Genomic DNA, 24,824 nt, shown 5'->3' with positions numbered 1-24,824 from the left:
AGCTCAGAGAGATTTGATAACTCACTCAAAGTTATAGTGCTAATAACTGGCAGGACTGAGAACCCAACCCAGTTTTGTCTGACTCCTGAGCCTGAACACACTGTGAGGCCTGAGCTGCTGGCTACACCATCCTCAGGTTACCTGTGACCTCAGTTACTGGTTCACCAGCTGTAGAAGTGTTGGCAAGCTAGACAAAGGTTAAGTAGTAGTTGTGTCAGTCAGGCTTTCTCTCCCCCATCTTCCAGACTATCGCCTATGACTTCATCTGTTCACAGTGTTTATGGGAATAGCAAGTGATTTGATTTGGTTCCTTGTCTTGGGAAATGGACCATCAGCCTTAGGCCTACAAGGTGACATGTGACCCAAAGTCTGGTTAAAGGCTGCTCCTCCACACTCTGTGGGAAGTCTGGAGAGGTTGGACGTGCCAGTTCCAGCTTGGAAGAACTGGGTTTTCGGGAAGTTGCAGAGCCGTCTGTGCCTCTGTCAGGGTTCCAACCCCAGCCCCAACCACTGCCCTGCCTACTCTGTGTCCACAGCACTCTCAGGGCCATGGTAAGGAGTGAACGCGGGTGGGCAGACACCCTAGCAGCTGTCGATGCCTCTTCTTTCCCCTTTGAAGGACCTGATGCTGCTGCCGATGAGGCTACTTCATCTATTAAACCCAATACACTTGTCGCAGCTGCTAAGCCCCGTAAGCCGCCGAGCGCCGTGTTTGTGATGGGACTGACAGTGCATGGAGGAGGCTGATTATACACGATTCCATTTCGCAGGCCCAGCAATGTAATTTCACAGGGCGATCAGCGTTTGCATGTAATAGCAGGCTGTGCTGAGGTGTCAGAATATTAAAGGCGCTAATGGCAAAGCTCCCTGTTACACAGGGGGCCACCCGCCGCGCCTACAGCAGGGCTGCGCGGCAGGCCCGTCGCAGATGGCTGGCCACTAAGCTAATGGGGCAGCAGCCAAGGCGGGCAGAGTCGCACGAGAGAAGAGCCAGCCGGGAGCAGCTCAGCACCTGCTTCCCTGTGCATGGAAATTACAGCAGCCCAGGGGAAGGAAAGTGTGCATGCCTGCCTGGCACAGGGCTAGCATGTGTGGTTCGGTAGATCCAGCATCTTTTACCCCAACTTCACCTACCCTCCACCTGCAATACCCTCTGGTCAGGAACCCACAGCTGGGCAGGTGGGCCTGGTGGCTGGGAGAGGTTGCATCTGAAGCAGTGGCACCCAGAGAATTTGGAACCAGCATGGTTCCCCCCAGAAGGGGACTCAGACACAGGCTCCTGGTGAGAGCTCTTAAAACAGATTTCTGATCAAGGTCAGAAAGCTTCTGGGTTCTTAACCCATGCCCCAAAGGCTGGCAGAAGAGTGGAGAGAGCAGGGCAGGAAGCAGGTGGGAAAAAAGGGGTGAATAATAATTAGGACCCCTTGATTGATGCCAGTGTTGCTGTTGGTACACAGAGCTAGGAGGCAGCCCCTCAAGACAGGGCTGCTTCTGTCCACACTGGCTGCCCCAGCCACACCCAAGCCCTTGCCTGTATTCTCACCAAGCTTTCTCCTGCCTTTCTCCTTTGTCCTTGCTGTGTCTTCTGCCTGATATGTAATCAAACCCTCCCAGCCCTCCAGTACCACTCCCTCCAGGAAGCTTTCCTAGCTGCTTCCAACCCCATACAGGCCTGTTTGTCTCCATTGTACCTGTGAACAACCCACAGACAACAACCTCCGTGATCCTCCTGCTCTGATGGTTCCCTGGGTCCCAGCCTTGACTTCTCAGCCAGAATCTCTGGACATAGCCCATACCACCTTGCCCTGAGCTGGACACCTGGGAAGTCTCTGCTAAGATTCAGAGATAGATGTATTCTCTCAGGGAGGATGTCCAGAGGGAGTGGGGAATGGAAGGATGGGTTGAGGAACCTGAGGGAGAGCTTGGTGCCTGTGTGGGTATGCACTGTTCCACGGTGTACATATCAGGGGACGAAAGCAGAACTTTGGGAGTAAGTGCTGGGGGCAGTGGGCACATGGGTACAGGTGCAGAAGGCCAGCAGGTCCAGGATCCAGACCACACACTGGTAGGAGTAGATTGCTGTAGGACCCTGTGTTCTCTAGGCGGCTCTCTGTGTCCCTGTGCCTGAGGGATACTGAGATAGCAGAAGTTTGGGGGAGCTTGAAATGCTGTGTCGTGGTACTGTGCCTTGAGGCTGGTGGTAACAACTGAACTTTCAGCTCTGCAAGGGTGTGTGACAGTACCCCTGGGTCTGTGTGCCAAGGTTCTCAGCAGGGGCAGCAGTGGGGAGCCCAGGCTGAAGGAGAGCAGTTTTAATTAACCGTTTTTAATATCATTTTGGACTTTGGCTGGTATGTGAAGGCCCCGCTGGAAGCAGCATTTGTAAAAATTAAATCCCTCTTATTAGGAACTTGGCAGACCCATGTGCATGCACCACCCTCTCCCCCCACCCATGTCCCCCTGAGGAAGTGCTGGATGAGGCCGTGTCACAGCAGCAATTGGTTATCAACCCTTATCTGGGAATATGAAACTGTGTGGCATGGCACCCGTGGCCACAGCAGAGACGCCAATTCATCTCGCCCTCGCTCTGACAAGCTAGACTGCCCTTCCTGAAAGGCATCCGTCAGGCAGGACTGGGTCTGCCGCCATGCCCGGTCCCTCTGCTGACCTGCTGTGGGTTCCAGCTTGCCCTGGTCCACCAGACCCAGCCTGACTCTCCTGGTCTTTGCCGCCCTCCACCCCCCACCACAGGATCCAGTCTGGGAAAGATCTTGGGGAGTCATAATTATAATAATAATCTAATCACAGTGACGCGTGGGGGTGAACGTCTAGTGTTATCTGAAGTGGTCTTCCCGCTGAGCTGCGATAAGACTCAGGGTGACGTGCAGATAAGGCTGAGCTGCCCTGTCCCCGAGCCGTGAGCAGAACAGAGGGGCCTCAGCAGCCCGGCTGCCCGCCCGCCGCTTTAAGCCGGGAAGCGGCAGCACCTGCTAATGCAAGTGTTTAATATTTGATGGGCTGGGATAAAGCAGGATCACCTTCGAATTGAATTGAGTGTCAGCCGAGAATCTATTACTGAAATTCGGGTGTGATTTGACAGCAAAGTAGACGATGTTATTCTTCACTAGTTACTGCAATCTTCTCCCCGACATCACTTAAATATTTTTTTCTTTGCTTGAGTAAACACACATTATCCTTCTTTTTTCCCCCTTCCTTCTCTTTTTCCTTTTTAGAGAGGGAAAAAAAACATCCAGTTTGCCTTCTCCAGTCTGATAGGGTAGATTGTTATTTCTTTATTTGTCCTATTAAATGGAATTTCTGATCGTTTAATCCGGCCTTTGTAAGTGATTTTAAAGTACTTGAAAGCTGGCCCGCCACTGCTCTCTGGCCCACTGCGCTCCAGCCGTGGCCCTGACCACGCGCAGCAGCAACTCCAGCTGTGCACCGCCCACTGGCTGCTTTTCCTCGCTGCCTGTGTTCCACAGCTCTGCCCTGGCTCCAGGCCAGCATTCGCTCCCTGTCCTTAAGCCTCACAGTCAGTCCCCAATTTGTGGGTACTGCTATGGCCTGGGAACAGAGTGGGAGGGTTGGCTGGGAAGTTAGGCTGCGGACAGTACCTCTGTGGTCAAGGAAAGTGGCTTTGGAGGGGGCCGAGGTTGAGGCACACTGGCTCTAGCCTCCCATTGCCCATAGGACTGAGGCGTGGTTCCTGCAGCTGGGAAGGAACAGTCCTAGTCCTCCGCCCCATGGCCCTGACACAGACTCTGTGTTAGCCTCCTGTCTTTTACCTCTGACCCTGTACTGGGCCTGTTCCCCTGTGAGGGAGTCTGTAGTGGGTGATGAGCAGGCACCCTGCAGTGCCTAGCTCACCATGGCTGCAGCACTTTAGTTCTGTCAGTGGACTCACCATCCAACTTTTGGAAACTCACCCATGCTTCATTCCCATTAACCATGTCCCACACACTTCGCAAGACTTTTTAAGGTGTCTTGGGACTTTTTAAGGTGAAGGGATAGGTGACGTTTGAAGGTCAGCTAGCTACATAAGCCCACTGGTAGAAGCCCAGGACCTTGCTAGCAGACTGAACAGGAATTAGATTCCCATTGGGCCACTTACTAGCATTTTAACCCTTTTAAGTCTCTTCTTTCTGGGCCTCAGTTTCCTCATCTATGACATCAGGTCAGTCATGCCTGTAAGGGACTAAGAGAAGGAGAAGGTGCCATCCCTGTCCTGCCACGTGCACACCTCCTCCCATGGAGGTTGGTGGCGGCCAGGTGGCGCGAGGAGGGGATGGAGGGGGGCAATGAAGTGCTGGGGGCCTGAGCAGATCGATGCCCCCAGCACTTCCTTCCCCAACCCCAGGAAAACAATTAAGTACAGATCGATGAGTGACTGCTTTGAATATGCATAAGTGAGCACTTGACCTTCAGCAGAGATCTGCTCCTCCTACCACACACACACACACACACACACACACACACACACTTCATGTGCTCCCTTCACAGCTGCTTGAGTGGAGCAGGTGACCTTACCCCTCCTCAGTTAGGTGATCTTACCCTCCTCAATTGAGCCCCCACATGGCACTCAAAAGCAACTTAACCATGGGCAGGTAGGTGACCCTTCTTCGATTTTCCTGTCTGTGGAGTGAAATTTAGATATGTTGGTCTCCAGGTCCTTCCCAGCACCAGTCTTTGTGACCAGCAATACTATGGAGAAGAGGCCCAGCAGACTGCTAGTGACCCTGGAGAAGGGGGGATCTAAGGAGGGGTGTCTGGTGAGGAGGTGCCCTGATGAGAGCAGGGGTTCTAATATGGAGGGTCTTAGTAAGTGGGAGCTTCTAGGGAGGACCCTGGTGAGGGGCCACCCAGTGAGAGCCAGGGGCGTCTGAGGAAGATACCCAGGAGAAAGAGAGCTCTGGGAGAGAAGGGGTTTCCTGGTGGAGGGGCCTGGTGGAAAGGGGACCCAGTGAGGGGACTGTCCTGAAGTGGCATGATAGAAGCCCTTAGTGGGAAGATCTGGTTGCGGGTGGGGAGGTGGTGAGTGAGGCAGCTCAGGGCCTCTGTTAACCATTCTTGCCTCCTGTCTTCCAGGCTTACAGCTTCGCCATGGGCTGCTGGCCCAAGAATGGACTTCTAGACATGAACAAGGGCCTCAGCCTGCAGCACATAGGCCGGCCCCACAGCGGCATTGGTCAGTCCCTCCACACGTTCCCCTGGCAGCTCGGTCAGTCCCCTGCTCGCATGCCCCAGCCCCTGGCACAAAGGAATTCTGTGGCTTATTCCTTGCTTTAACAGGGAGCTCTCCATAGCTGGAGGGAGCGGAGAAGGAGGGTGGAGTGAGGGGAGAGTAGAACTAGACCATTGGAAGGGATCACTCAAAATATTTAGGAGACTGGGGTCTGGACTTTGGGTGGCTCACAGGTGGCCCTGGATTCAGGCCATGCTTTCCCCACCCCCAGCTGCATCTCTGGTGGGTGATGTCCTCAGAGGGGTGGGCACATGTCAGCTTACCCACTCCCCGTGGAGATAGAGGAGGCTGTTTAATATTGTTTCAAGTCTGTGGCCACTAAACTGGGCGATCAATGGGAGTTAAGGAGATGAATTATTTAAACCTCACCAGCTTTTAATTAGTCAGGGTCCTTCTGACCGATGGCTCCGTCCACAGGGTATTGACTCCCCCGCAGGAGCAGCAGCCTCCATTGAGCGGTGGTGGGTTAGGTGGGGCCAGTTGGGGTTCAGGTGGGGGTGCACCCTCAGGGGGAATTCCTGCTTTGAAGGGGGCTGGAGTGGCTGTGGTTCTAGGCATTGGAGGCTCTGCTAGCTTCTGATAGATCAGTATAGGTATGTGTCTGACACCTTCAGCTGCATGTCTCTGTGTGTCCCTCTAAGAGTAAATATGTATCCATGTATATGTGTATCTGTTTGAGAGATGCATGTGTAACAATATATTTGTATACATTTTTCTGAGGGCACCTTGTCTGTATATGGAAGCAACCATCACCGGGTGTGTGTATCCATGAGAAAGTGTGTCTGTTCATTTCTGTGTATATTGTTTTGTGTGTATGAGCATACATGTGCGTGCAAATGCTTTCAGGCAGGGTACTTGACAGGCATAGTCTTTGTTCCAAGTGGGAAGGAGTGATAGTATTCCTAGGTGGTACTGTGACATTATCATAACCTGTGTACCTTTGGGGAGGGAGGAAGGGGGAGAAGACTGGCAAGATGCATCAAAAGGACCCAGTTACCTGCTACAGACTAGCCCTTCATCTTTTCCACAAACACAACTGGTGCCTAGCAGACACAGGGCATGCTGAGGAGGACCTGAGGGAGGTCACTTCCTGGGAGGAGACAGAAACTGAACTGGGCAGTTGCCACCCAGCATACTAAGGGCTGCAATTGAAACACCTGGGCTGCCCCAGGGGAGGTTGCCCTATTCTCAATTTCCAAGGTGACTTCTACCACATCATTTATACCTCACTGCATCATTCTTGTTGGGACATCCCAAAGCTCTCCTGGGGTCCAGGGGGAAAGAGGAAGTAGTCAGCAGGCCTTGGGAATCAGGGGTATTCCCAGCAGCAGCTGCTGCTCCCTGCCATAGGAGCTATTCCATGCAACCTGGAGGAGGCCCCAAACATAGCAAGGTGGTATGCCTAGGAGGTCAGCAGGAAGATTCCTAGAGAAGAGGACACTTTAGGCATGGGATCCTTGAAGGATGAAGAGAAGTTTGCTAGGTGGAAAAATGAGGGAAGGATTTTCTACTTAGGGGGAACTGTGAACAAAAGCCCAGGGGCACGAGGAGGTTGGCATGTAAGAGGGTAAGTTCAGACATCTACAAGTAGTTTCCTGTGACTGGAGTGGGACATTTGTGGTAGGGAACAGATAGAAAATAAGTGGCCTTGATTGCTGGTGAAAGGGTGTGGCTTTGAGGAGACAGAAGGTTTGTGAGTGAGAGAATGACAGGATCAGAGCTCTGGTTTAGAACTGATGAGGAGCTTTGTGCTGCACAAACTAGTTCGTTTTACTAGTTAGTAGGTGATCAGAAAATGGGCCAGATGGCTGAATGACCAAGCGAGGTAGTCGACGAATCAATGAAAGAGTGTGGGACCAGGGCAGCAGAGATGAGGACCCCCCGAGAAGATTTGCATTGGCCCAGGGGAGGAGTAGCTGCCAGCACCTGAGTTTGGCTGGAGGGAGGGACCAGGGGACTGAGTTAACACACCCTGCCCAGCCTTGAGCTAGGTGCCCTGCTTCTGTGTGTCTGTTCCAGGGTGTGTTTGTGGGAGAAAGGGAGTCCTCTTTTCCACTTTTGGCTGCCTCCTGGCATTCAGTGATGCCCACCTTGTCTGTTCATACATGTTGACTTTGGGTTAGGGCCCCTGCAGTGTTCCCTCCTTCTTCAGAGGTTTCTCCATCTGGGTGGGACAGCCCAAGGCGATGAGTGACAAGGGAGTAAAGGCTTTGGAGCCAGAGGAAGTTCAAGCTCTGCCACCCAGAGTCCTGTGACCTTAGACAAGAGACAGTGCTGCTGCCTCTCGGGTGCTGGGAAGGTTCAGTCAAGTCGCCTGAGTAAAGAGCTTGCACAGTGCCTGGCACTTGGTCTTTGTATCTTTGAATGAAGAGGTCTGCCCTGGCTCCTGGCTGGCTCTGAGGTATGGGTGAGGGTGCTTGGAAGGGAGGGAGGATGCAGGGCATTAATTGGGCTGAGAGAGGCGGGGAGGGGAGGTGTGAGTTTTGAGCAGTGAGGTTAATGGCCCTCGCGCCAAAGAGACAGCTTTAATGAGCTTCAGCTGGCGGTGCCCTGAGTTACTGTGCGTGCTAAAAGGGTCGCGCTGTAAGAGTTTGATGTGGACTATTTCCCAGCCCTGGGGTTGGGGTCAGCTCCTGTCACTGGCCACTCAGGCTGGTCCTTAGTGACATGGTGCTAATTAACTGTGTGAGGAGCTGCCAGCCTGGAGTGGGGAGTGGTATGTATATTGGTGGAGGGTGAGGCAGCACTGGTGATGCTGGGCAGGGGTTCTGCAGATCCCACAAACTTACCATTGCCAGGATCTGCTTAGTTCTCCAAAGTGCCATAGGGGAAGGGGCAGTGGCTCAATGTCGAATCGCAGATGACCCCAGGCCCTAGAGGGATCTTCTGAGCCTCTTTCTAAGGTATGTGTACAGGGGGAGTCTGTTGGGCCTACCTGGCAGGGACTCCTGCTAAGCGTTGGGGTGGTGGTGATGCTGAGAGAACAAGGGACAGGCAAGCCAGAGGGTTGGGCTGATGTGGCAGAGCTGAGAGACTGGGCTGGAGGAGGGGAGCGGGCCCACTGGGATGGCCATGGGAGGCTAAGCCATTGGATGGGAGCCGTGGGAGTGTTCTGGCAGAGCAGCGACCTGGTTGGAGTTGGGCTTCAATCAGAGCAGCCTAAGAGTTTGTACAGGGAGGACTAGTGAAGAGAAACTGCAGCAGGGAAAGGACAGTAAGGTGGATGGGGGTGACTTAATTTAGAGCTGGCAGTGGCTGTGGGAATAGCGGCAGGGGACCAGGTCAGTGAGGGTTACAGAAGGTTACCTCCTGTGTATCTGGAACTATGATAGATGTGTTGGTTAAGATGACATGGTGCCCTGTACCCACAGAGCGCACAGACACAGTGGTCAGGATGGGGTGATGGCTTGGCCCTGGAGACTGAGGGAGGGTTCAGAGATGGAGACAGTGGAGCTCCAGGTGTTGGGGGCTGTCAGCATGGCCTCTTAGGCAAGGGAGGGCCACTTTCCCCTGGGGTGGGGGTCGGCCTTGGGAACCTGGTGAACAGGGTGGTGTGGAGCAGGTTGTGGGTGAAGGGCTGCATGTCTGTAGAGCTGCTGGCTGCCATGGCTGGCAGTGGGCTCTTTCAGCATCCTTGGTTTGAACCAAAGTCTCTGAGGCAGGGCAGTCTCCTCGGGGCCTGGTGAGTGCTCTGGGGTGCTGCTTCGGTTTCAGCAAAGGCTCAGCAAGGTACTCACATTAGTATTTGGGGATACTTTTTATTAACTAATTTAATTTCCACACCAGTCTTATGAAGGTAGGCATCATCCTTTCCATTTTACAGATTAGGAAGCTAAGGCTCAGTTAAGTGACTGGCCTGAAGTCACACAGCCAGAGTGAGGTGGGATTCACACTCAGGCCTGCCAGAGTGTAAAGCCAGTGTGCTCACCATTGTGCTGAAGTAGGAAACACTTTTTGTTGTCAGGCTTTGTGCTACCAGCAGAGACAATAAGGAAAAAAGCTCACTTCCCTCATTTCCCTCATTGTTATGTGGAACATACAGACCTTGACAAAGCTTCAATAGCAACAGTTGAGGAAAGAAAGGAGGTGTTGCCACCCGGTTCCCTTCTGCCACAGCTGCCACAGCTGCTGCCCTCAGGCTGGGTCCCTCAGCTGTTGGCTTCTGATCCCAACAGCTCTTGCTCTGTGCTTTGTTTGTGCTCTACCTGTGGGCCCAGGAAACTCATGCCCATCTTCCAGCAGCCACCTCCTCTGGCAGTCTTGCCCTGCCCTCCCAGGACAAGTGTACGGAATACACCCTTGGGTACAATTACAGTTTGTCAGGGGTAATGATCAGGCTTACATGATCTCTCCAAGGGCAGAACTCAGGCCTCCTTCCCTTCCTCCTTTTTGGAAATCTACACAAGAATGTCCATAAAATCTCACCTGTTGTTAGGACTTGGAGGCCCCACAGACTGCCGGTTTCACCTGACTGAGAGAATAGCTGGAACCTTCCCTGATGCCTGGCTGGGTGATCCTGTCCTGGATGCTTAGCCCCTCTGCTCAGGGTCTGAAGAGCACCCCTCTGTGGCTCGCAGCAAGGTGAGATAGCCAGACACCACATGGACCGCCTCAGGAGTTGTTGCCCAGCACAGTTTGGCAAGAGAGCTGGGCTAGCAGGTGGCAGGCCAGGGGCCTGGCCCCAGTGGGGCAGTACTGGGCTGTGGTCTCCCCCTGAAGGTGTGGGGTGCATATCAAGAGTCCAGTCAGAGAGCGTTAGCTTTGTGACATGGATCTCATTAGCTCCCGTGAGAGGTGTCACTGTGGGAGAATCGTAGGCTCAGGGAGACGCTTATACGAAAGGGAAGAAAGGACAGTGACAGCCTTTTCTCTGCCGCTTCTGCCGCCACACTCCCTGGGCCGCCCGCCCTCCTCCTCGTAGGGGTGTGGGGGTGCTGGCTAATGAGCTCATCTACAGTACAGCTTTGCCTTCCCCTCCTTGAACTCCCCAGGTCCCTCTGAAGACCTTAGGCCCGGGATTAGCGCACACCAAACACCAGCCCCCCTCTTGCCCAGCAGGGAGTTCCTTCTGATCACCCTGCTTCTGCTGCCATGGGCGAGGGCAAGGAGGTGGGGCCAAGACAGAGCCCCTGTGTGTGGAGGGGGGGGCATCCAGCCCTGGAAGGCACAGGCCCCTCCGCCTCCCAGTGACAGAGTGACCAGGCCTACTTTTGTGCCTCAGGCTCTTTCTCCCAGAGCTGCAGTCTCCTCCTCCACTCCCCTTCCCCCTTGATATCTCCATCCTGGCAGTGTCCCTAGCCCTGTGGTGAACCCTCCTCCCAAGGCAGGGAAGAATGTGAGGACTCTGGGCCTGGGGCTAACTGTTTCAGCAGGTAGCATTTAGATCTGATCTCATCTTGAACTTTCTAGCTGGGCCAGAGGACTTCAGAATCAGCCAGAGCCCAGTCTGGGCTTTGGATGACTTCAGGGTGGTGAGGCATTGATATGAGGCCCCTGCAGACCTGATAGCCAGCTCCTGGCTGTCCCAGAGAGGGAGAGAAGTGCTGCCGCCTCTCCCACCTGCTATGCCCGTCTTCCGGGTGGGAGAGCAGGGGTCAGCACAACTGCCTTATGGGGATGGAGCAATGACAGCTGGAGTACCTGCTTCCCCAGCTCTACCCTGCCACCCCTTCCCCTGTCCAGCCCTTTCTGGTGACCCAGAGAAAGCGAGGAGCCACGGGACAAATGGGAAGGGATGACTCTCCAGGTATCAACAGGTCTCCGCCGGCCTGCCTGGATAGTGCTCAGGGAGCGGGCACCCACTCCTTCCTTCCTGAGGCGGCACCCTTGGAGCCCCAGGGATATCTGAGGAGTTGGTCCCTGCCAGACACCAGACTGTAGTCTTATAGTAGCAACCACAGATGGAAAAATGGATAGACGAAGGACGGGTAGACTGACAAATAGGGGAAGGTTCTGGTGTATGTATATACATGTGTGTGTGTGTAGTGTGTGAGATGCACTAGGAAGTACAATCTTTGTTTCCCTACCTTCCTAGCCCCAGGGCCAGCGTGGCCTTCTCTTGTCTCTTTCTGTATCTCCTGTCAAACCATCACAGACGTAAATGACAAAGAAATCAGAAAGACAGATCAATGCCGGCCAAATTAGCACTTGCAGATAGACTGTGCGGGGATGTCAGCGCCCTGACCCCTGGTGATCTTGCAGCCTCCACTGCTGATATTATGCAAATTGCATCCATCTGGCAGGACCCTGTGTGCTGGCTGCTTCTACTCAGAGGAGTAATGGGCTGGGGGGTGGGTGGGAGTGTTGCAGCAAGAGCCAATGGAGTGAGTGTGTGTGCGTGTGCATGTGTGAGCATGTACTTGAGTGTGTATGAGGGCGTGTGGTGCCCACTGAGCACTGGGTGGTGATGGAGTGATTGACAGGGCAGATAAGGGGCTGCACTGGATTCCTCTGGGCTGGGGGATTAGGAGCAACCACAGATGGGAGATAACCGGACTTCATTTCAGTTTATTTTCCTCCTTATCCCCTCTCCCCACCTTCACTTCCCGAAAAACACAATCTCTGTAGTTTGTTTTCTCTCTGTAGTTTTCATCAATATTTGCAAGTCATTACCAGTGGTTTAAGGTGAGAGACAATGTCAGGGCCCAAGTGCCCAAACCGAGTCAGCCCCTCCCCCATCTCACCCCAGTCTGGTACCTTGAAAATGAATACTTAGGGCAGCCCAGACAGTCTTCATTCCTGTGTGTTCACAGCACCCTTTCTTCCAGGCTCACAATACTCATGGGACGATCAGTACCTCACGAGCCAGCCCCACTGACCTACCTAATCTAATGCTATCCTACCTACTGTCACCTGACAGCCCTTAAGCTGGGGCCCTGCCCCTCACTTCTGAAGCTGCTGTGTGACTTCCTTGTCCCCAGGTTTAGGCTCCAGCATATATGCTTCTGCCCCTGGTATTAGCTGTGCCCCTGGGAGCTGTGCTCCTCTTCTGCAGGGCCCTAGACCCTTCCTCACTTCTCCCATCCTTGACTTTATAGACCTGCTCCCAGACCCCAGCTGGGCAAAGGGGGGCCTATAGCCTTCAGAGAGGGGGGAATTTTGTCTGAATCCCCATGCACACCAGTATCTTCCACAACATTTGCTGAGCACCACACATAGTACAGAGGTGATTATATGTGTTACCTCATGACGTTCCCAAACCCTGTGAGATGGGGGCTGTCGCCACTACTGGCGTGAGGGAACTGAGGTTCAAGAAGGTTATCATTCACCCAAGGCTGCAAGGCAAGGGCATGGGGAGGGATGAATTTAAACACACATCTCTCTGGGATCAGAGCTCTCAACCATCATGCTCAACTGCTTCTCTGCTGTGCCAGTAGCCCCAGATGCTCACATCACCATGCCTAGGTCCCTGTAAGGGAATTGTCCTCATATAGTCGGCACAGAAGTTCCTTCTGCTCCCAGCCTCCGAGTGCAGATCCTGACCCAGGCCACACCCCATTCCAGGCTAACTCAGCCCAAGCCAGGCCAAACTAGACTGAAGGGGACAGGATTCAAACATATCCCGGCCTCAGAAGCAGTGTATCTGAGACTATCGGGCTGTAGCAAGAAGAACACACAGAGGACAGAATGCACCCAGCAGCTGAGCCAGCCCAGGGATATGTCACAGCATGTGGCATCCAGGCCCCTGCAGCTTAAGAAGAGGGACTGAGCAGCTCAGACCAGCCACCACTTAGCTGTCCCAGGGGCCCCACCAAAACTGGGTCCCTGCTGTACCCTCCTTCCAGGCAGGGTTGGGAGCTGGGAGTGCTGGGGACATGTCCGGGGATATGTGTGCAAGGGGAGCTTGTCCTAATGAGGAGAACATGGCTGCTAGTTAGGCAAGGGGCGGGCAGGGAGCCGCAGAGCTGATTGAAGGCAGGGGCAGGGGTCAGACAATTAGGCCCAGATCCGGCCGTTTGATGTGAGTTCTGAGGCCTCAAAGCCTCCCTTCAGTCCGCTCCCTCCTCTCCCTCCTCTCCCTCCTCTTTCCTTTCTTCTTCTGCCCAAAGGCAGGAAGGATGGAAATGCTTACTCTCACTGTTACTATTATTAAACTCTGCAGCAAGCCAGCCAAACCCCAAGGCTCCTGCCCACAGGGGGCACCCCAAGCCCTCAGGAGGCTCCTTGGGCCCCAGGAGGGCATCTGGCCAGAGGCCAAGACCAGCCCAAGGGCAGGGATGAGCTGAGTCCTAGGGTAGGGTAACCCTGCTGCCTCTCTTGCCTCTGAGGCAGGAGTGAATGGAGTGACCTCGTGGGGATTTGGGCCTGGGGTTGCCAGGGCCACATCCCAGGCTTGCTTTGACCATCACTCCTTGTAGCCACCTCGTTCTTTTATATTCTGTCCTGGGGTCTGGGGGTGAAGGTGTGGTTCATTCATGCTCATATCTCATCACACAAGTAGTTATCCGCAGCAGTCAAACTGCAATCTTGCCCCACAAGATAAAGGTACATAGAACACACATCTCCACAGTACTGTCACACTTAACACACCAAAGCAGAGCTGCCCCCATCCCACCCCACTCCCACCATGTCAGAGCTACACTTACCATCACAGGGCCCTTACCTTAGGACGCCCTCACGCCCTGGGCATTGCACAAAAGCCCTGATTGTCTCCTGCGGCAGGGCCCTGAGAGCTAAGCCCCTCCCTGGAGTAGCTGGGAAAAGCAGTCGGGTCTTGTGTCCAAGGTGGGTGGGTGTCCGGCCGTTCCAGTTCCCCATCCTAGGAAGTAAGCCCAGAGAGCGGGTGCTGACCAGAGAGTGGGAAGAAGCCAGATTGGGGGGGCAGTGGGGAGAGGGAGTATGGGAGCAGAGATAAATGTTAGCTCATTTCTTCCGTAATTAGTTACTCCCTCATCCCCGCGTTGTAATTGTGAACAAGCTGTAATGTTTAATTAGTCTGTAAATGAAACCCCAATTTCATAATGGCCTGGCTGACAGGGCTAAGTGAGCAGGGGAGGAGGCAGATGGGAGGTAGTAGGGAGGGCCTGCAGAACGGGGAGGGCAGGCTTGTAGGATCACCCCTCCTCCCATCTTCAGCCCCAGCCTAGCCTCTGCAGGGAGGCTGTGTGACAGAGCCTAGTACTTGCATCCTGCCTTTAATAGCCTCTCCGTGGGCCCTCCTGACCAGAGAAAGGAGAGGGAAGGGAAGGTTCCTGGCATCCTCACTCTCTCCCCGCATCCCCTCCAGTTCTCTGCTGGGGCACCACAATCAGCCCAGCCTGGGTGCTGCTGGTTGCAGGCCCAGGCTTTGTGAACCCAGCAAGGATGATGCTTCCTCCAAAGGTCCAACCCTCCCCCTCCCCAAATCATCCTACTAAGAGGTCTTTACCTGGCACCTTTGCCTCAGGATCTGGTCCTGCACCCAAAGAAGCCAGTGATTGGCATAGGTTAGGTCCCTCGTCCTCCAGTCCCACTGCTAAGTGGAATCCAGTGTCCGTGCAATGCCGACACCGCAGGCCAGGCCTTACTCTTGGAAAGTAGCACCACAGACTGTGATAAACTGGAGCTGCCGCAGGGGGGAGCCCCTGGCCCCTCCGCTGCCTCCTAGGTCTCTGCCTGTCTCCCCCACAGCATCTTCATGCCTGCACACACCCCCGCCCCGCCTGCTGCAGCCATAAATCTCAATTTACGAGGGCGGCTCTGGTGGGGGAGGGAGGCAGCGCGGCTAATGACGGCTCCTCAGCCGGATTTTTCATGTTGCACAGTCATAAATTTTTAAGAACAGCATGGGCAGCACGTTAGCAAGTTATCGAGGCTGCCTCTGTGCTGGGGGCCTAGCTCCAGGAGAGCAGAGACTGCGTAGGGCAGAGGAGGCATCTGGGGCATGGTGGCGCCCGGCAGCCAGGGTAAGGCTGGGCCAAGCAGGCAGCTGGCTAACATGGGCCTTTGCAGGGTAGTGCTCTGAAAGTGTGACCAGGGAGGGGTACCTGGCCAGCTCCAGGTTAGAAGTTGGGCGTAGTAGTGCTGCCAGATCAGCCAGGAGCCAAGGACAGGCACTTGGGTGGGATCAGGATGTGGGCACACACACCAAGGTTGCTGGGAGGCCCTGATGGATGCCTCTGCTCCAGGAGTTGACACTGTGATTTACAGGGAGCCTGGAGACATATGGATTTTCGAAGTGGCCACTTTGAATAGAATTACAAACCCTGACCATGTGCACAATGAGGCCTCTGCTCTGGAAGAGCTGTACTTGGTTCATAAACAAGCTGCCTTTTAGGATCATTCTCAAGAGCTAGGGCCCCTGGAGCCACCAAGGGAAATGCCAACTGAAGGGGTAGATCTATGCGTATGGTGGAGCCAGGAGCCTGGAACCAAGCTGACTGCCTTCTAGGTAAGGCTCATCACTTCCAGGTTGTGTGGTCCTGGGTAAGTCATTCACTATCCTAGGTCTCTCTTTCTTCCTCTTTAAAATGGGCTGGGTGATGGCTTCTGCCTTGCAGGTTTACTATGAGGATGAAGGAGATCATGCATTTGAAAGTATTGTGCAACCCTTAGTAGAAGTTAGCTTGTCTGTTTTAAATCTCTGGAAAAGTTGAAGAGATGACTGGGGAAAAGGTCTTTGTAGGAGATGGTGGGGCATTCACTTTTGCTCAGCCATTCTGCTAGAAAATGTTTGCTGAGGTCTTCTGGGTGTCTGATCGAGTACTGGGTTTGCAGAGGTAAAGGCAAGTTCTTCCTTGTCATGTGAGCCCTTGTGGCACAGGCAGGTCAGCATTCCATGCCTTGAAGAGTCAGTAGCCAGAGCCAGCCCTGCCTGCCAGGAGCACAGGTACACCTCAGGGTGCAGAGAGGCCCTCTCCCAAGACCCAGGCCCAATGCTCACCTGAGTTTCCTGATCTGTGCAGTTGAGCATTATGATCTTGACTACTATCTCTTGGGAGCCACAGGCACCAGGTCAAGGAATCATATGTTGCTCACGTCAGGAGAGGTGGTGTGAGTGTGTGTGTGTATCAGGGTGTTTAGGAAAACTTGGGGTTGTCCCCAGGCTTGGCCTTATTGGCATAGGAAATAGTCCTCATGCCCCTCCTCATGTCCCCTGTACTCCACCACAAGCCTGCCCTCATTTTCTGGAACCTGCTATGCCTTCTCTTCCCACGTGGCCTTATTTTCTCTGGGAACCTCCCATTCCTGTCCCTTGGCCTAATAAACTCTCACTTATCTTTTACAGAGCAGCTCAAAGTTTGCTTCCCCAGGAAAGCCTTTCCTGCTCCCTGGAGTTGGCCACATACCCTTCCCTACTCACTCAGAGCATCCTGTGCACCCCCTTTAAGCATTCTGCCACAGTCATATTAAGAAATAAGTTGTTTAATGTCTCTCTCCCCTGCTGGATTTTAAGTTCCCTGAGGGCAGGAACTTGGGTCTGTTTTGCTTAGTTTGTATCCTCAAAGCATAACATAGTGTCTGACCCATGTAAGCAGACAGTAAATAAAATGTGTCGTTTTGAGTTGAATTGAGGTGAGATGGCCCTGGCCCACCCCTGGGTGCCAGGGCAGGGGGAGGCAGCTAGGGAAGTGCCTGGAGCCTAGGTGGTTCCCATTAGTTCTCATGATTAATTCACAGCCACACTGTGATGGAGTGGGCTTGTCCCCAGTCAGCGCCTCCGCTGGGGCCCACCTGTTAACGACAAACAAACAAAGGGGATAAATAATGCATTGGGAGCTGAGCCAGGCAAGGCGGCGGTATTGAAATTAATAGGGATTAGCTGAGCAGCTTGAGGATGAAATATTTACCAGGTGGGACTGGGCTTAGGGAGGGTAGCCCCCTCTCAGACTCTCCAGACATAGCCAGGCCCTCCTCCAGGGCATCACTGGCTGGGACTGGGGGCCCCACCACCACTACTACTGCCCCCAGATGCCTTGGTTTGCTGGGCGCCCAGACTGCTGAGAGCTCAGGTCCCAACCACTTTCCTAGCTCAGAAGTCCTTGGTGCAATCAAGGTACTAGGAAGGGGAAGTGGGGAAGGGACTGAAACCCCCGGCACTTTGGTAGCTGGGGACAGGAACGTGACTGATTTTCAGGACGTGGGCATGTCCAAGGCTTTGGGTGGCACGTGATAGGGTGGAGTGGGGTCACCTGTGATCGTGCTCCCCACTCATACACCTTCCCTTTCTTTTGCTCAGTCCTTCTTTCCACTTAATATGTATCTACTGAGGGCCCCTGTGCAGTTAACATTAGTGCCCTCAAGAGGTTTATGGTCTAGCACGGGGTGATAGAAGCCATCACAATGTGGGAACAACGTTGGGTACTGTGGAAACACACAGAAGTGGTTCCTAATGCATATTTGGGGGCCCAGGTAAGGCACCTCAGGAGATGATAGCAAACCTAGCATGCTCTGAGAGACAGGGGCAGCTGCAACTGGAAAGTTGGGAAGGAGCATTCCAGGCAGAAGAAAGTGCATGTGCAAAAGCCAAAAAGCACAAGAGCCTAAACTCTGCTGTCCAACAGGAGAGAGGGAAAGGTGAGCCTGAGAGGAAAATCTAGGCAGGTCCCTGGAGCTTCATAGAGGAGTTTGGACACTGTCCTGAGAGCAGTGAGGTGCCCTTGGAGGTGGTAGTGGTGGTGGTGGTGGTTTTAATTTTTAACCCTCAAACTTTTTACTTCAAACTGATTTTATATTTGCAGAAAATTTCTTTATCTTTTTCCCAGCTTTCCCTAATGTTAACATCTTACATAATCACAATACAGATTATCAGCACCAGAAAATTAATAATTGATACTATACTATAAACTAAAGGCTTTTTTTGAATTTTTCCCATGTTTCCATTACTGTCCTTTTCGAGGACTATTGAAAGATTTGTGGCTTAGAAGAACACCTTGGAGGAAATTGGCAGGGGCACTGCTGTCTCCTGGGTGAGAGATGATCATGGTATCCTGGCCAGGATGGTGGCAGTGGGAATATAGGCTTAGAAATTATTGAAAAACATATGGTAAATAAAGCTTAGGGTGAATAAATTTGCCCTGGAAGAGAGTAAAGGGTGAAAAGGGAAGCGGGCCAGTGACATCTTAGGGGTGGTCAGAAGAAAAGGCTCACAAGGAGCTGGAGGGGAGCAGGATTGGGAGAGGTGGCATCAGTGCAGCCAGGGGAAGAGAGTTCCAAGGCGAGAGTTAGTCCACCGGGCGGATATAAACCTGAAAAGCTCCCACTGGCCTGCAGCCCCTTGAGGTCGTTGGGATCGTTAGAGAAGCAGTTTGGAAACAGCTGGGGCTGATAGGGGACATCAGATTGCAGGGTGGAGAAGGAGGATGTAAGAGCTTGCTTGAGTGTTAACAGCTGGGAAGTATGAAAGAGAGGAGAGACTGGGTACTAGCCACAGGGGAAAAGGAGTTAAAGGGAGGTTGTTTTTAAATATGTGAGAGTTTTGATATATTGACATGCTTATGTGAAGGAACCTGTGCACAAGAAATAATGGAAGCTACGTCAGAGATAAAGGGGGTTTCTCACAATGTAAGGTCCCTGAAAAGCAAGTAGGGTTAGGCTCTAGAGCCCAGGGGGAATGAGGGATGGGCTTCAGAAGTAAAATCAGGATGGGCCTCTTTTAACCTATGAGAGAGGAGGCGTGGCACAAAATGCACACAAGTGGCTTCTGTTTCCTCTGACGTAGGATGCAAAATTGTGTGGGTGAGGGGGTTGGGGTGGTGTTGGAGATAGGGGATTTGAGATCTGTGGAGAGTAGAGAAAATTTGAAATTGTCACTAGGGAGAAAGGGGGAGAGAGCCTGTGCGTTAATCAGGAACATAGAAGGTTCGCTGGGCAGCTTTATGCACCTAGTTGAGGTTGATGACTGATTTTATGAGTGGCACGAATCTATACAGTGGTGATTTTCTCTAGTCACACTCAGCTCAGATGAAAGCATAGAGTTTGGGTTTTTCCAGATAAGGGTAATGGAACAAAAAGGGGGCAAGAATGTTGAGAATATTGGCAAGAAAGGATTGAGATGATGGACCATGGAATTCAAGCTCCAAAGTGAGGTTATTTGTTCCATTGCTGAGACAGAAACTGCCTGACACATCCATTGTCCTTCGTCCTCACTAAATAGAGCCGCTGTATAATTAGGAGCAGCAGTTAAAAGACTACTTTTTTAAAGTCTCATGGTTATGGTTCTGTCTCTGAGTTCTGGTCAGTGAGATAGAAGGAAGAGTTGTGTGGGACCTCCAGGAACAATACTTAAAAGGAAGTGACTCAGCTGGGATGTACATTATTCTTGCTTTTTCCTTCTTGCTTTTTGGATGTGATGGTTAGAGCTCCAGTAGCCATTTTGGACCATGAGATAACCTGGAAATTGGAAGCAACATGCTGAGAAGGACAGAAAGAAGAAGCCTGAGTCTCTGATGATGTTGTGGAGCTGTGGGACTGTCTATCAACTTAGATTGCAAGCCACAGACATAAAAAAAAAAAAAAACCTCTTAGTGAAGTTGTATTTTCTTCCCTCTCTGTATTCACACAGGTTCCTGTCTAAACTTGACTCTTTTAGCCTTTTTAGTAACATGGCCTGTGTCCTGAGATATAGCAGGAAACAATTTGGCTAAATGTTTCAGGAGAGCTTAACAAGACTTTCCCACTTCCTAACCTGAAATAATAGTGTCCCCATTGCCCTTTACCCTACCTCCTCCATGCAGCCAAGTTTACATTACAGGGGCCATTTGTTATGTCATTTTCTTTCCTGCTTTTACATTCTGTGTTGGTTAGTATGCTTTTGGCTACAAGAAAAGGAAACCCAATTTAAAATATCTTAAATAATAAGAGAATCTATTACCTCACAAAAGTTTGGCAGTAAGGAGACTGGTTAATTTGGCTGTAAGGAGATAGGGTTGGTTAATTCAGCATCTCAGCAATGTTATCAGGGACCCAGACCTTTTTCTCCTTTCAGCATGTTCTTTGCAGCTTAACTGCCCTTAAGGTTGAACGGTATCTTTTGCAGTCCCAGACATGTATAGACTTGAAAATATCCAGCGGAATATAAAGGACTCTTCTGCCCTTAGGCTTCCCTTCTTACGAGTGAAGAAGTTTTCCTTGAAGGTCTTTCCGCAAACCTCCTATCCTCTCCTCATATTTCAGTAGTCAGGACACTTCGCCACCCCGAAACCAATGACTGGCAAGGGGGATAGGTGCACCACAATGGCTCAGACTGTGAAGGATTCGCCCTGGCCGTGTGAGGGAGGAGTGGGCTCTGCCAGCATGGCAGAAAGGGAGTGGCTGCTGTGTAAGCAATCAAAAGTGTCCAGGGAACAAAGTGAAGACAGTAGGGGGGTGTATCCAGAAAGGATAGAGGTATTAATGATTTCAGAGTTGCAGTGAGATGAAAGAAAAAGTGCGTACTGTCAGTAACTAGGAATATTTAAATTTAGTATTTCAGAGGAAGAGCAGTGGAGGGTGTTAGAAAGGTGGAAGCTGTGGAAATGGGTGGAAATAAGATACAGTGGAGACAGTTGTTAATGCTGAGGTCAAAGAACCACAAGGCTGGCAACAAAGGACAGGTTTCTGAGAGGTAAGGTTGCAGAGGCTGTAACAGGCAGGTCTTGTGAAGGAGGTAACCCCGGTCTGCATTTGCAGCACATACTCATGTGAAAGCCTGCAGATAGGCTGCTGGCACTTGAGTCTGGGGCCAGGTCACGGGTGCCTGGGGCAGTACAGGCAAGAAGCCTGACCTGTCTGTATCCCAGTGTCCCCATTTGAGAAATAATCTTCCCTGGTTGGTCAGGCCATTCCCGAAGGGGGTGAGCTCTGTCACCTTTCTGTTGAGCCACTCCAGGACCCCTGGAACACAGTCCCACAGGAGAGCCCTCGGGACAGGGTAAGGTGGCAGCTTGGTTGGCACTGAGGTGGCTCCCAGGTATGGCAGATATGCTTGGCTATTCTCAGCAGCCACCTCTTCCCCAACCCCTCCCTAGCCAGGTCCCCTTCACTTGGCCTTAAGTTATCTGGCTTCCGTCTGGCACGTCCAGCTATGACATCCCAGCACCAGGAGGAGGGTGAGGCTTCTTGGCCCCTCTGCCTGGATGGGGCCTTGGCTGGGAACGAGGGGGGAGGCAGGCACCCATTGTAACGGCCAGAGCAGCCGCCCTGTTACTACGGCGTATTTCACTTTTAATTCTGACATATAATGTAATGATCTTTTTTAAGGCCCGATGATATTATCTGCCTGACTAGATTATTGAGTCTTCATCATCTCCAAATAAATTTATGGCTAGGACGAGGCTCAGGATTTATCATCAGTCAATAGAGCTCGATAGTCTAACAAGGCGTGTAATAAGATATACATATTTAATGATCCAAGGGGAGGAGCGCTAATGGGAGCCCAGAGTGAGTGGTCCACCTGCCGGGCTCTGCCCTATGGCTGCCATAACTGTAAGGGGTCTGGATGTGGTCTTTGCCCTGTGGTCCCCAACTCTGACCTTTCTCAGTACTGCCTCCATCTCCTCCTTGCAAAGACCCTGAGGGAGATGCAGATAGGGAAAGGGAAAAATGGCACAAGGCTGAGGCCGACATCTCTTCAGCTCAGAGGGTGTATACACACCCCACGGGGGAACTCCTCTTGAAGCTCCTGGGCCTTGGAGGGGTTGAGGGGGTCCTTCGACCTGTATGCCTAGTTCCCTGAGCATTAGGGTGGGCCCACGAGGGGAGGGAGTGCCGGAGCTGCGTGCCCAGGCCGCACACTGATGGTGACGGATGGTTTTTCATTACAGCCTCTCAGGTCCTGCCCGCGCCCTGTGTGGAAATTCTATTTATTCCCTAATTTGTAAAAATTCCCTCTTTATCTGATCCCAATCAGGGCGGGGTAATTGGCTCTCTGGGGCAGCGGCTGGGATCCTTGATGAAGAGCTATGTGGATGTACCCAGCCTGGCCCCCGCCCAACCCGCCACCAGGGCCCACAATTAATAATGATTTGCAAATGGCAGACAAGCAATAACACAGAAAGATGTGGCATCCGTGCTGCCTCTTCATTTCCTCCCCTTGCAGATATAAATGGCCACAGAACAAAAACCCAGCACTATAAATTCTGAAATTAGTTATTCACCGGGATAAATGGGGCCTGGAGCCACCAGCCCTTCTCCTGCCTTCCTTCTTGCCTGCTTTTCTCGAGCCAGGTCTGCCCCCAGGTATGTTTCTGAGACTGGCCCCTGGCTCCTCTGCATCTCTGGCTCCTGGTTCAGTTTCCCAGCTTCCCCCTAGACCCTTCCCCACCACTCTACTACCCCTTCCTGTGTGGTCCAGAGTTGGGAGTGGCCACCTGCTCTGGGTCTGTGGCTTCGTCAGCCTCTGCCTTTTCTCACTGACCTCTCTGGCTGCCTGACCTGGCTTCTATCCTGACTGTGCACTGGGGTTTGAATGGAGCTGACAAGTCCTGCCAGGCCGGGGAGCTGGTCAGGGTTGGTATTGGGTGTCTTGGACATTTGGGATCAGTCCAGTCATTTGCCTGGCCAAGTCTGAGTTGGGCTCCTGGTGGCCAAATATGGTGTGACATAAGGGGTTTGATGCTGTGCTTACTGGTCAGGCTGTCATGGCATGTTGGCAGAGGTGTCTCTGGGCACTCTGCCCTCTCGGCCAGGCACATCCTCTCCCCGCCCCCAAGTGGCTGTGAGCTGGCGGGTAATGGGCGTGTAATGGCCTCATTTCCATGCCCGGCCTCCAGGAGCGTCGGTAAGTGTTTGATTGCCTTAATTTCCAAACACATCATTATCCCAGCTTTACCAGCGCTTAATAAACACTTTATGAGGATTTTTTTAAAAACATCTTCGGTCCGCATACTTCTCTGAAGTGATAAACTCTAATTAAGTCTAATATTTAAAAATATGGTAATGGTGAGTTGTTTGAATAAGTGGACTGCATTTCTGTAATTTCATTATTACGTAAAACACGCTAATTATTTGGAGCGCGCTTATTACCGAGAGAGAAATCGCCTGCTAATCAAGATGAAATTGCCTTTTCCCCTTATTGTGGAACCACCGCCATCCTTCACCATCAGCCCTGTGGCACCTCCAGGCACCTTAGGGTGGAGGGGGCTTAGGGGAGGGGCTGGGAGAAGGGGTCACTTTGGAGTTGAGGCTATAAGGGCCGGTGGTGGGGTCAGGAGAGGGGAGCTGTAGGAACAGTGTCTGTGGGGAGAGGAAGTCTATGTCTGAGGTGGGTGTCAGATTGGGGGCCCAGGGGACTACATGTGCCCATGTCTGGGGCAAGGAACAGGGGGTTGGGGACTATTGGGGTATTGCTGTGGGAATAACAATATTATTGTAACAACAGCAATAACTAACCCAGCCACTGTTTTAAGCAATTCTCAAATAAAAACCCATTTCATCTTTTCAACAACCCTTTGAGGGAAGTAGTTGTTATAATTACCATTATTATTCCCATTTTAGAGAAGAAACCAAAACACAGGCTAAAGTACGGTAACTTGCTCAAGTTCACACAGTTATGAAGCAATAGAATTTGGATTTGAACCCAGAATTTAAGGCTATACAGGGGCCTTCTGCTGGTTCAGTCCTAAATTTGCTGCCTTGGCCCATTCTTCCTTCTGAGCCACCACTTGCTGTTGTGCCCCCTGAATTACACCCTGCTGTAGCTACAGTGCTGACCCCTAGCATAGAGTTGCCAATTTAGCAAATAAAAATATAGGACACCAGTTAAATCCCAATTTCAGATAAACAACAAATAATTTTTTATAGAAGCATGTCCTATGTAGGGGTGGGGACATTTAATCTGGCAGTCCTATATCAAGCAGGCCCCAGTTGACCCCCTCGTCCTTTGCTGTCAGCATGTTCCTGCCAAGATGTCCAAATAGACAGAAAGGTGTGGTGATGACAGAAAAATAAGGTTCTAGAATGTCAGCATGTGAGGGTCTTGCTCTCTCATCCTTATCGTGGTTCCTGCTTCCTGTGCTGTTCTCCCCACCCCCTCTTTGCTGATCCCTGCCCCATGGGCTTTGACCCCATTCCTCACCAGCTCCTAGAAATGCAATAAGGTGTCACTAGGCTGAGCCATTTGGAGCAGGAGGCCTCAGGTTGTGTCTGAGTCTTCCTTTAGGCCACACTGTCTCTTAGCCTCATAAGGTTGGCATCTTAACCCCCTGATGTCCTGCCAGTCCAGTGTTTCCTCTTTGACCATTTCATGTTCATTCTCTTTCCTGGCTCCAACAGACCCACGTATGGGAACTGTGTATGTGTAGAGGCATTGTTTCAAAAGGGTGGAGAAGGTGTGGACAGTTCAGTCAGTGGTGATAGGACAACCAGCAATCCAGCAGAGAAAAAATAAAAGTTAGATATTCTATTTCTCACCATTTACAAAAATAAATTCCAGACAGATTAAAAAGTTAAATATAAAAACTGAAAGTATTAGAAGAAAATGTATGATAGTTCTCTAATAACACTGGGATAAGACATGCCTTTTTAAGCAAGATAAAAAGCCTAGAAGCCAAAAAAAAAAAAAGCCTAGAAGCCATAAAGAAAATGCCCGATGAATTTAACTCTCACAACTTAAAACATGTGACGCTAAGTTCATCACTGCCCCCAACCTGCACCTTCTCTGGTTGCCGTATCTCAGTGACTG

General features: G+C 51.9%; 1 protein-coding gene across 13 annotated transcripts in view; it reads left to right on the top strand.

Moving 5' to 3' along the window:
- The window catches only part of ERI3 (ERI1 exoribonuclease family member 3), a 128,208-nt gene that overhangs the window by 97,937 nt on the left and 5,447 nt on the right, over positions 1 to 24,824 (top strand). For 8 of the 13 annotated variants that reach the window (XM_037002254.2, XM_037002252.2, XM_037002251.2 and 5 more), the window contains one exon: positions 5,089 to 5,221. The exons of 1 other annotated variant lie outside the window; for it this stretch is intronic. In XM_037002254.2, coding sequence (XP_036858149.1) covers positions 5,089 to 5,221 — 133 coding nt within the window. Of the gene's footprint in view, positions 1 to 5,088; positions 5,222 to 9,680; positions 9,827 to 24,824 lie in introns of all 13 variants that reach the window. 4 more of the 13 variants (XM_073233798.1, XM_017640964.3, XM_017640965.3 and 1 more) reach the window with 2 other exon arrangements.

The sequence above is a fragment of the Manis javanica genome, chromosome 4 (assembly GCF_040802235.1).
Source record: "Manis javanica isolate MJ-LG chromosome 4, MJ_LKY, whole genome shotgun sequence".
NCBI lineage: Eukaryota > Metazoa > Chordata > Mammalia > Pholidota > Manidae > Manis > Manis javanica.
Note: the sequence above shows the minus strand (reverse complement) of the source record. Positions and strands in the feature narration are given on the sequence as shown.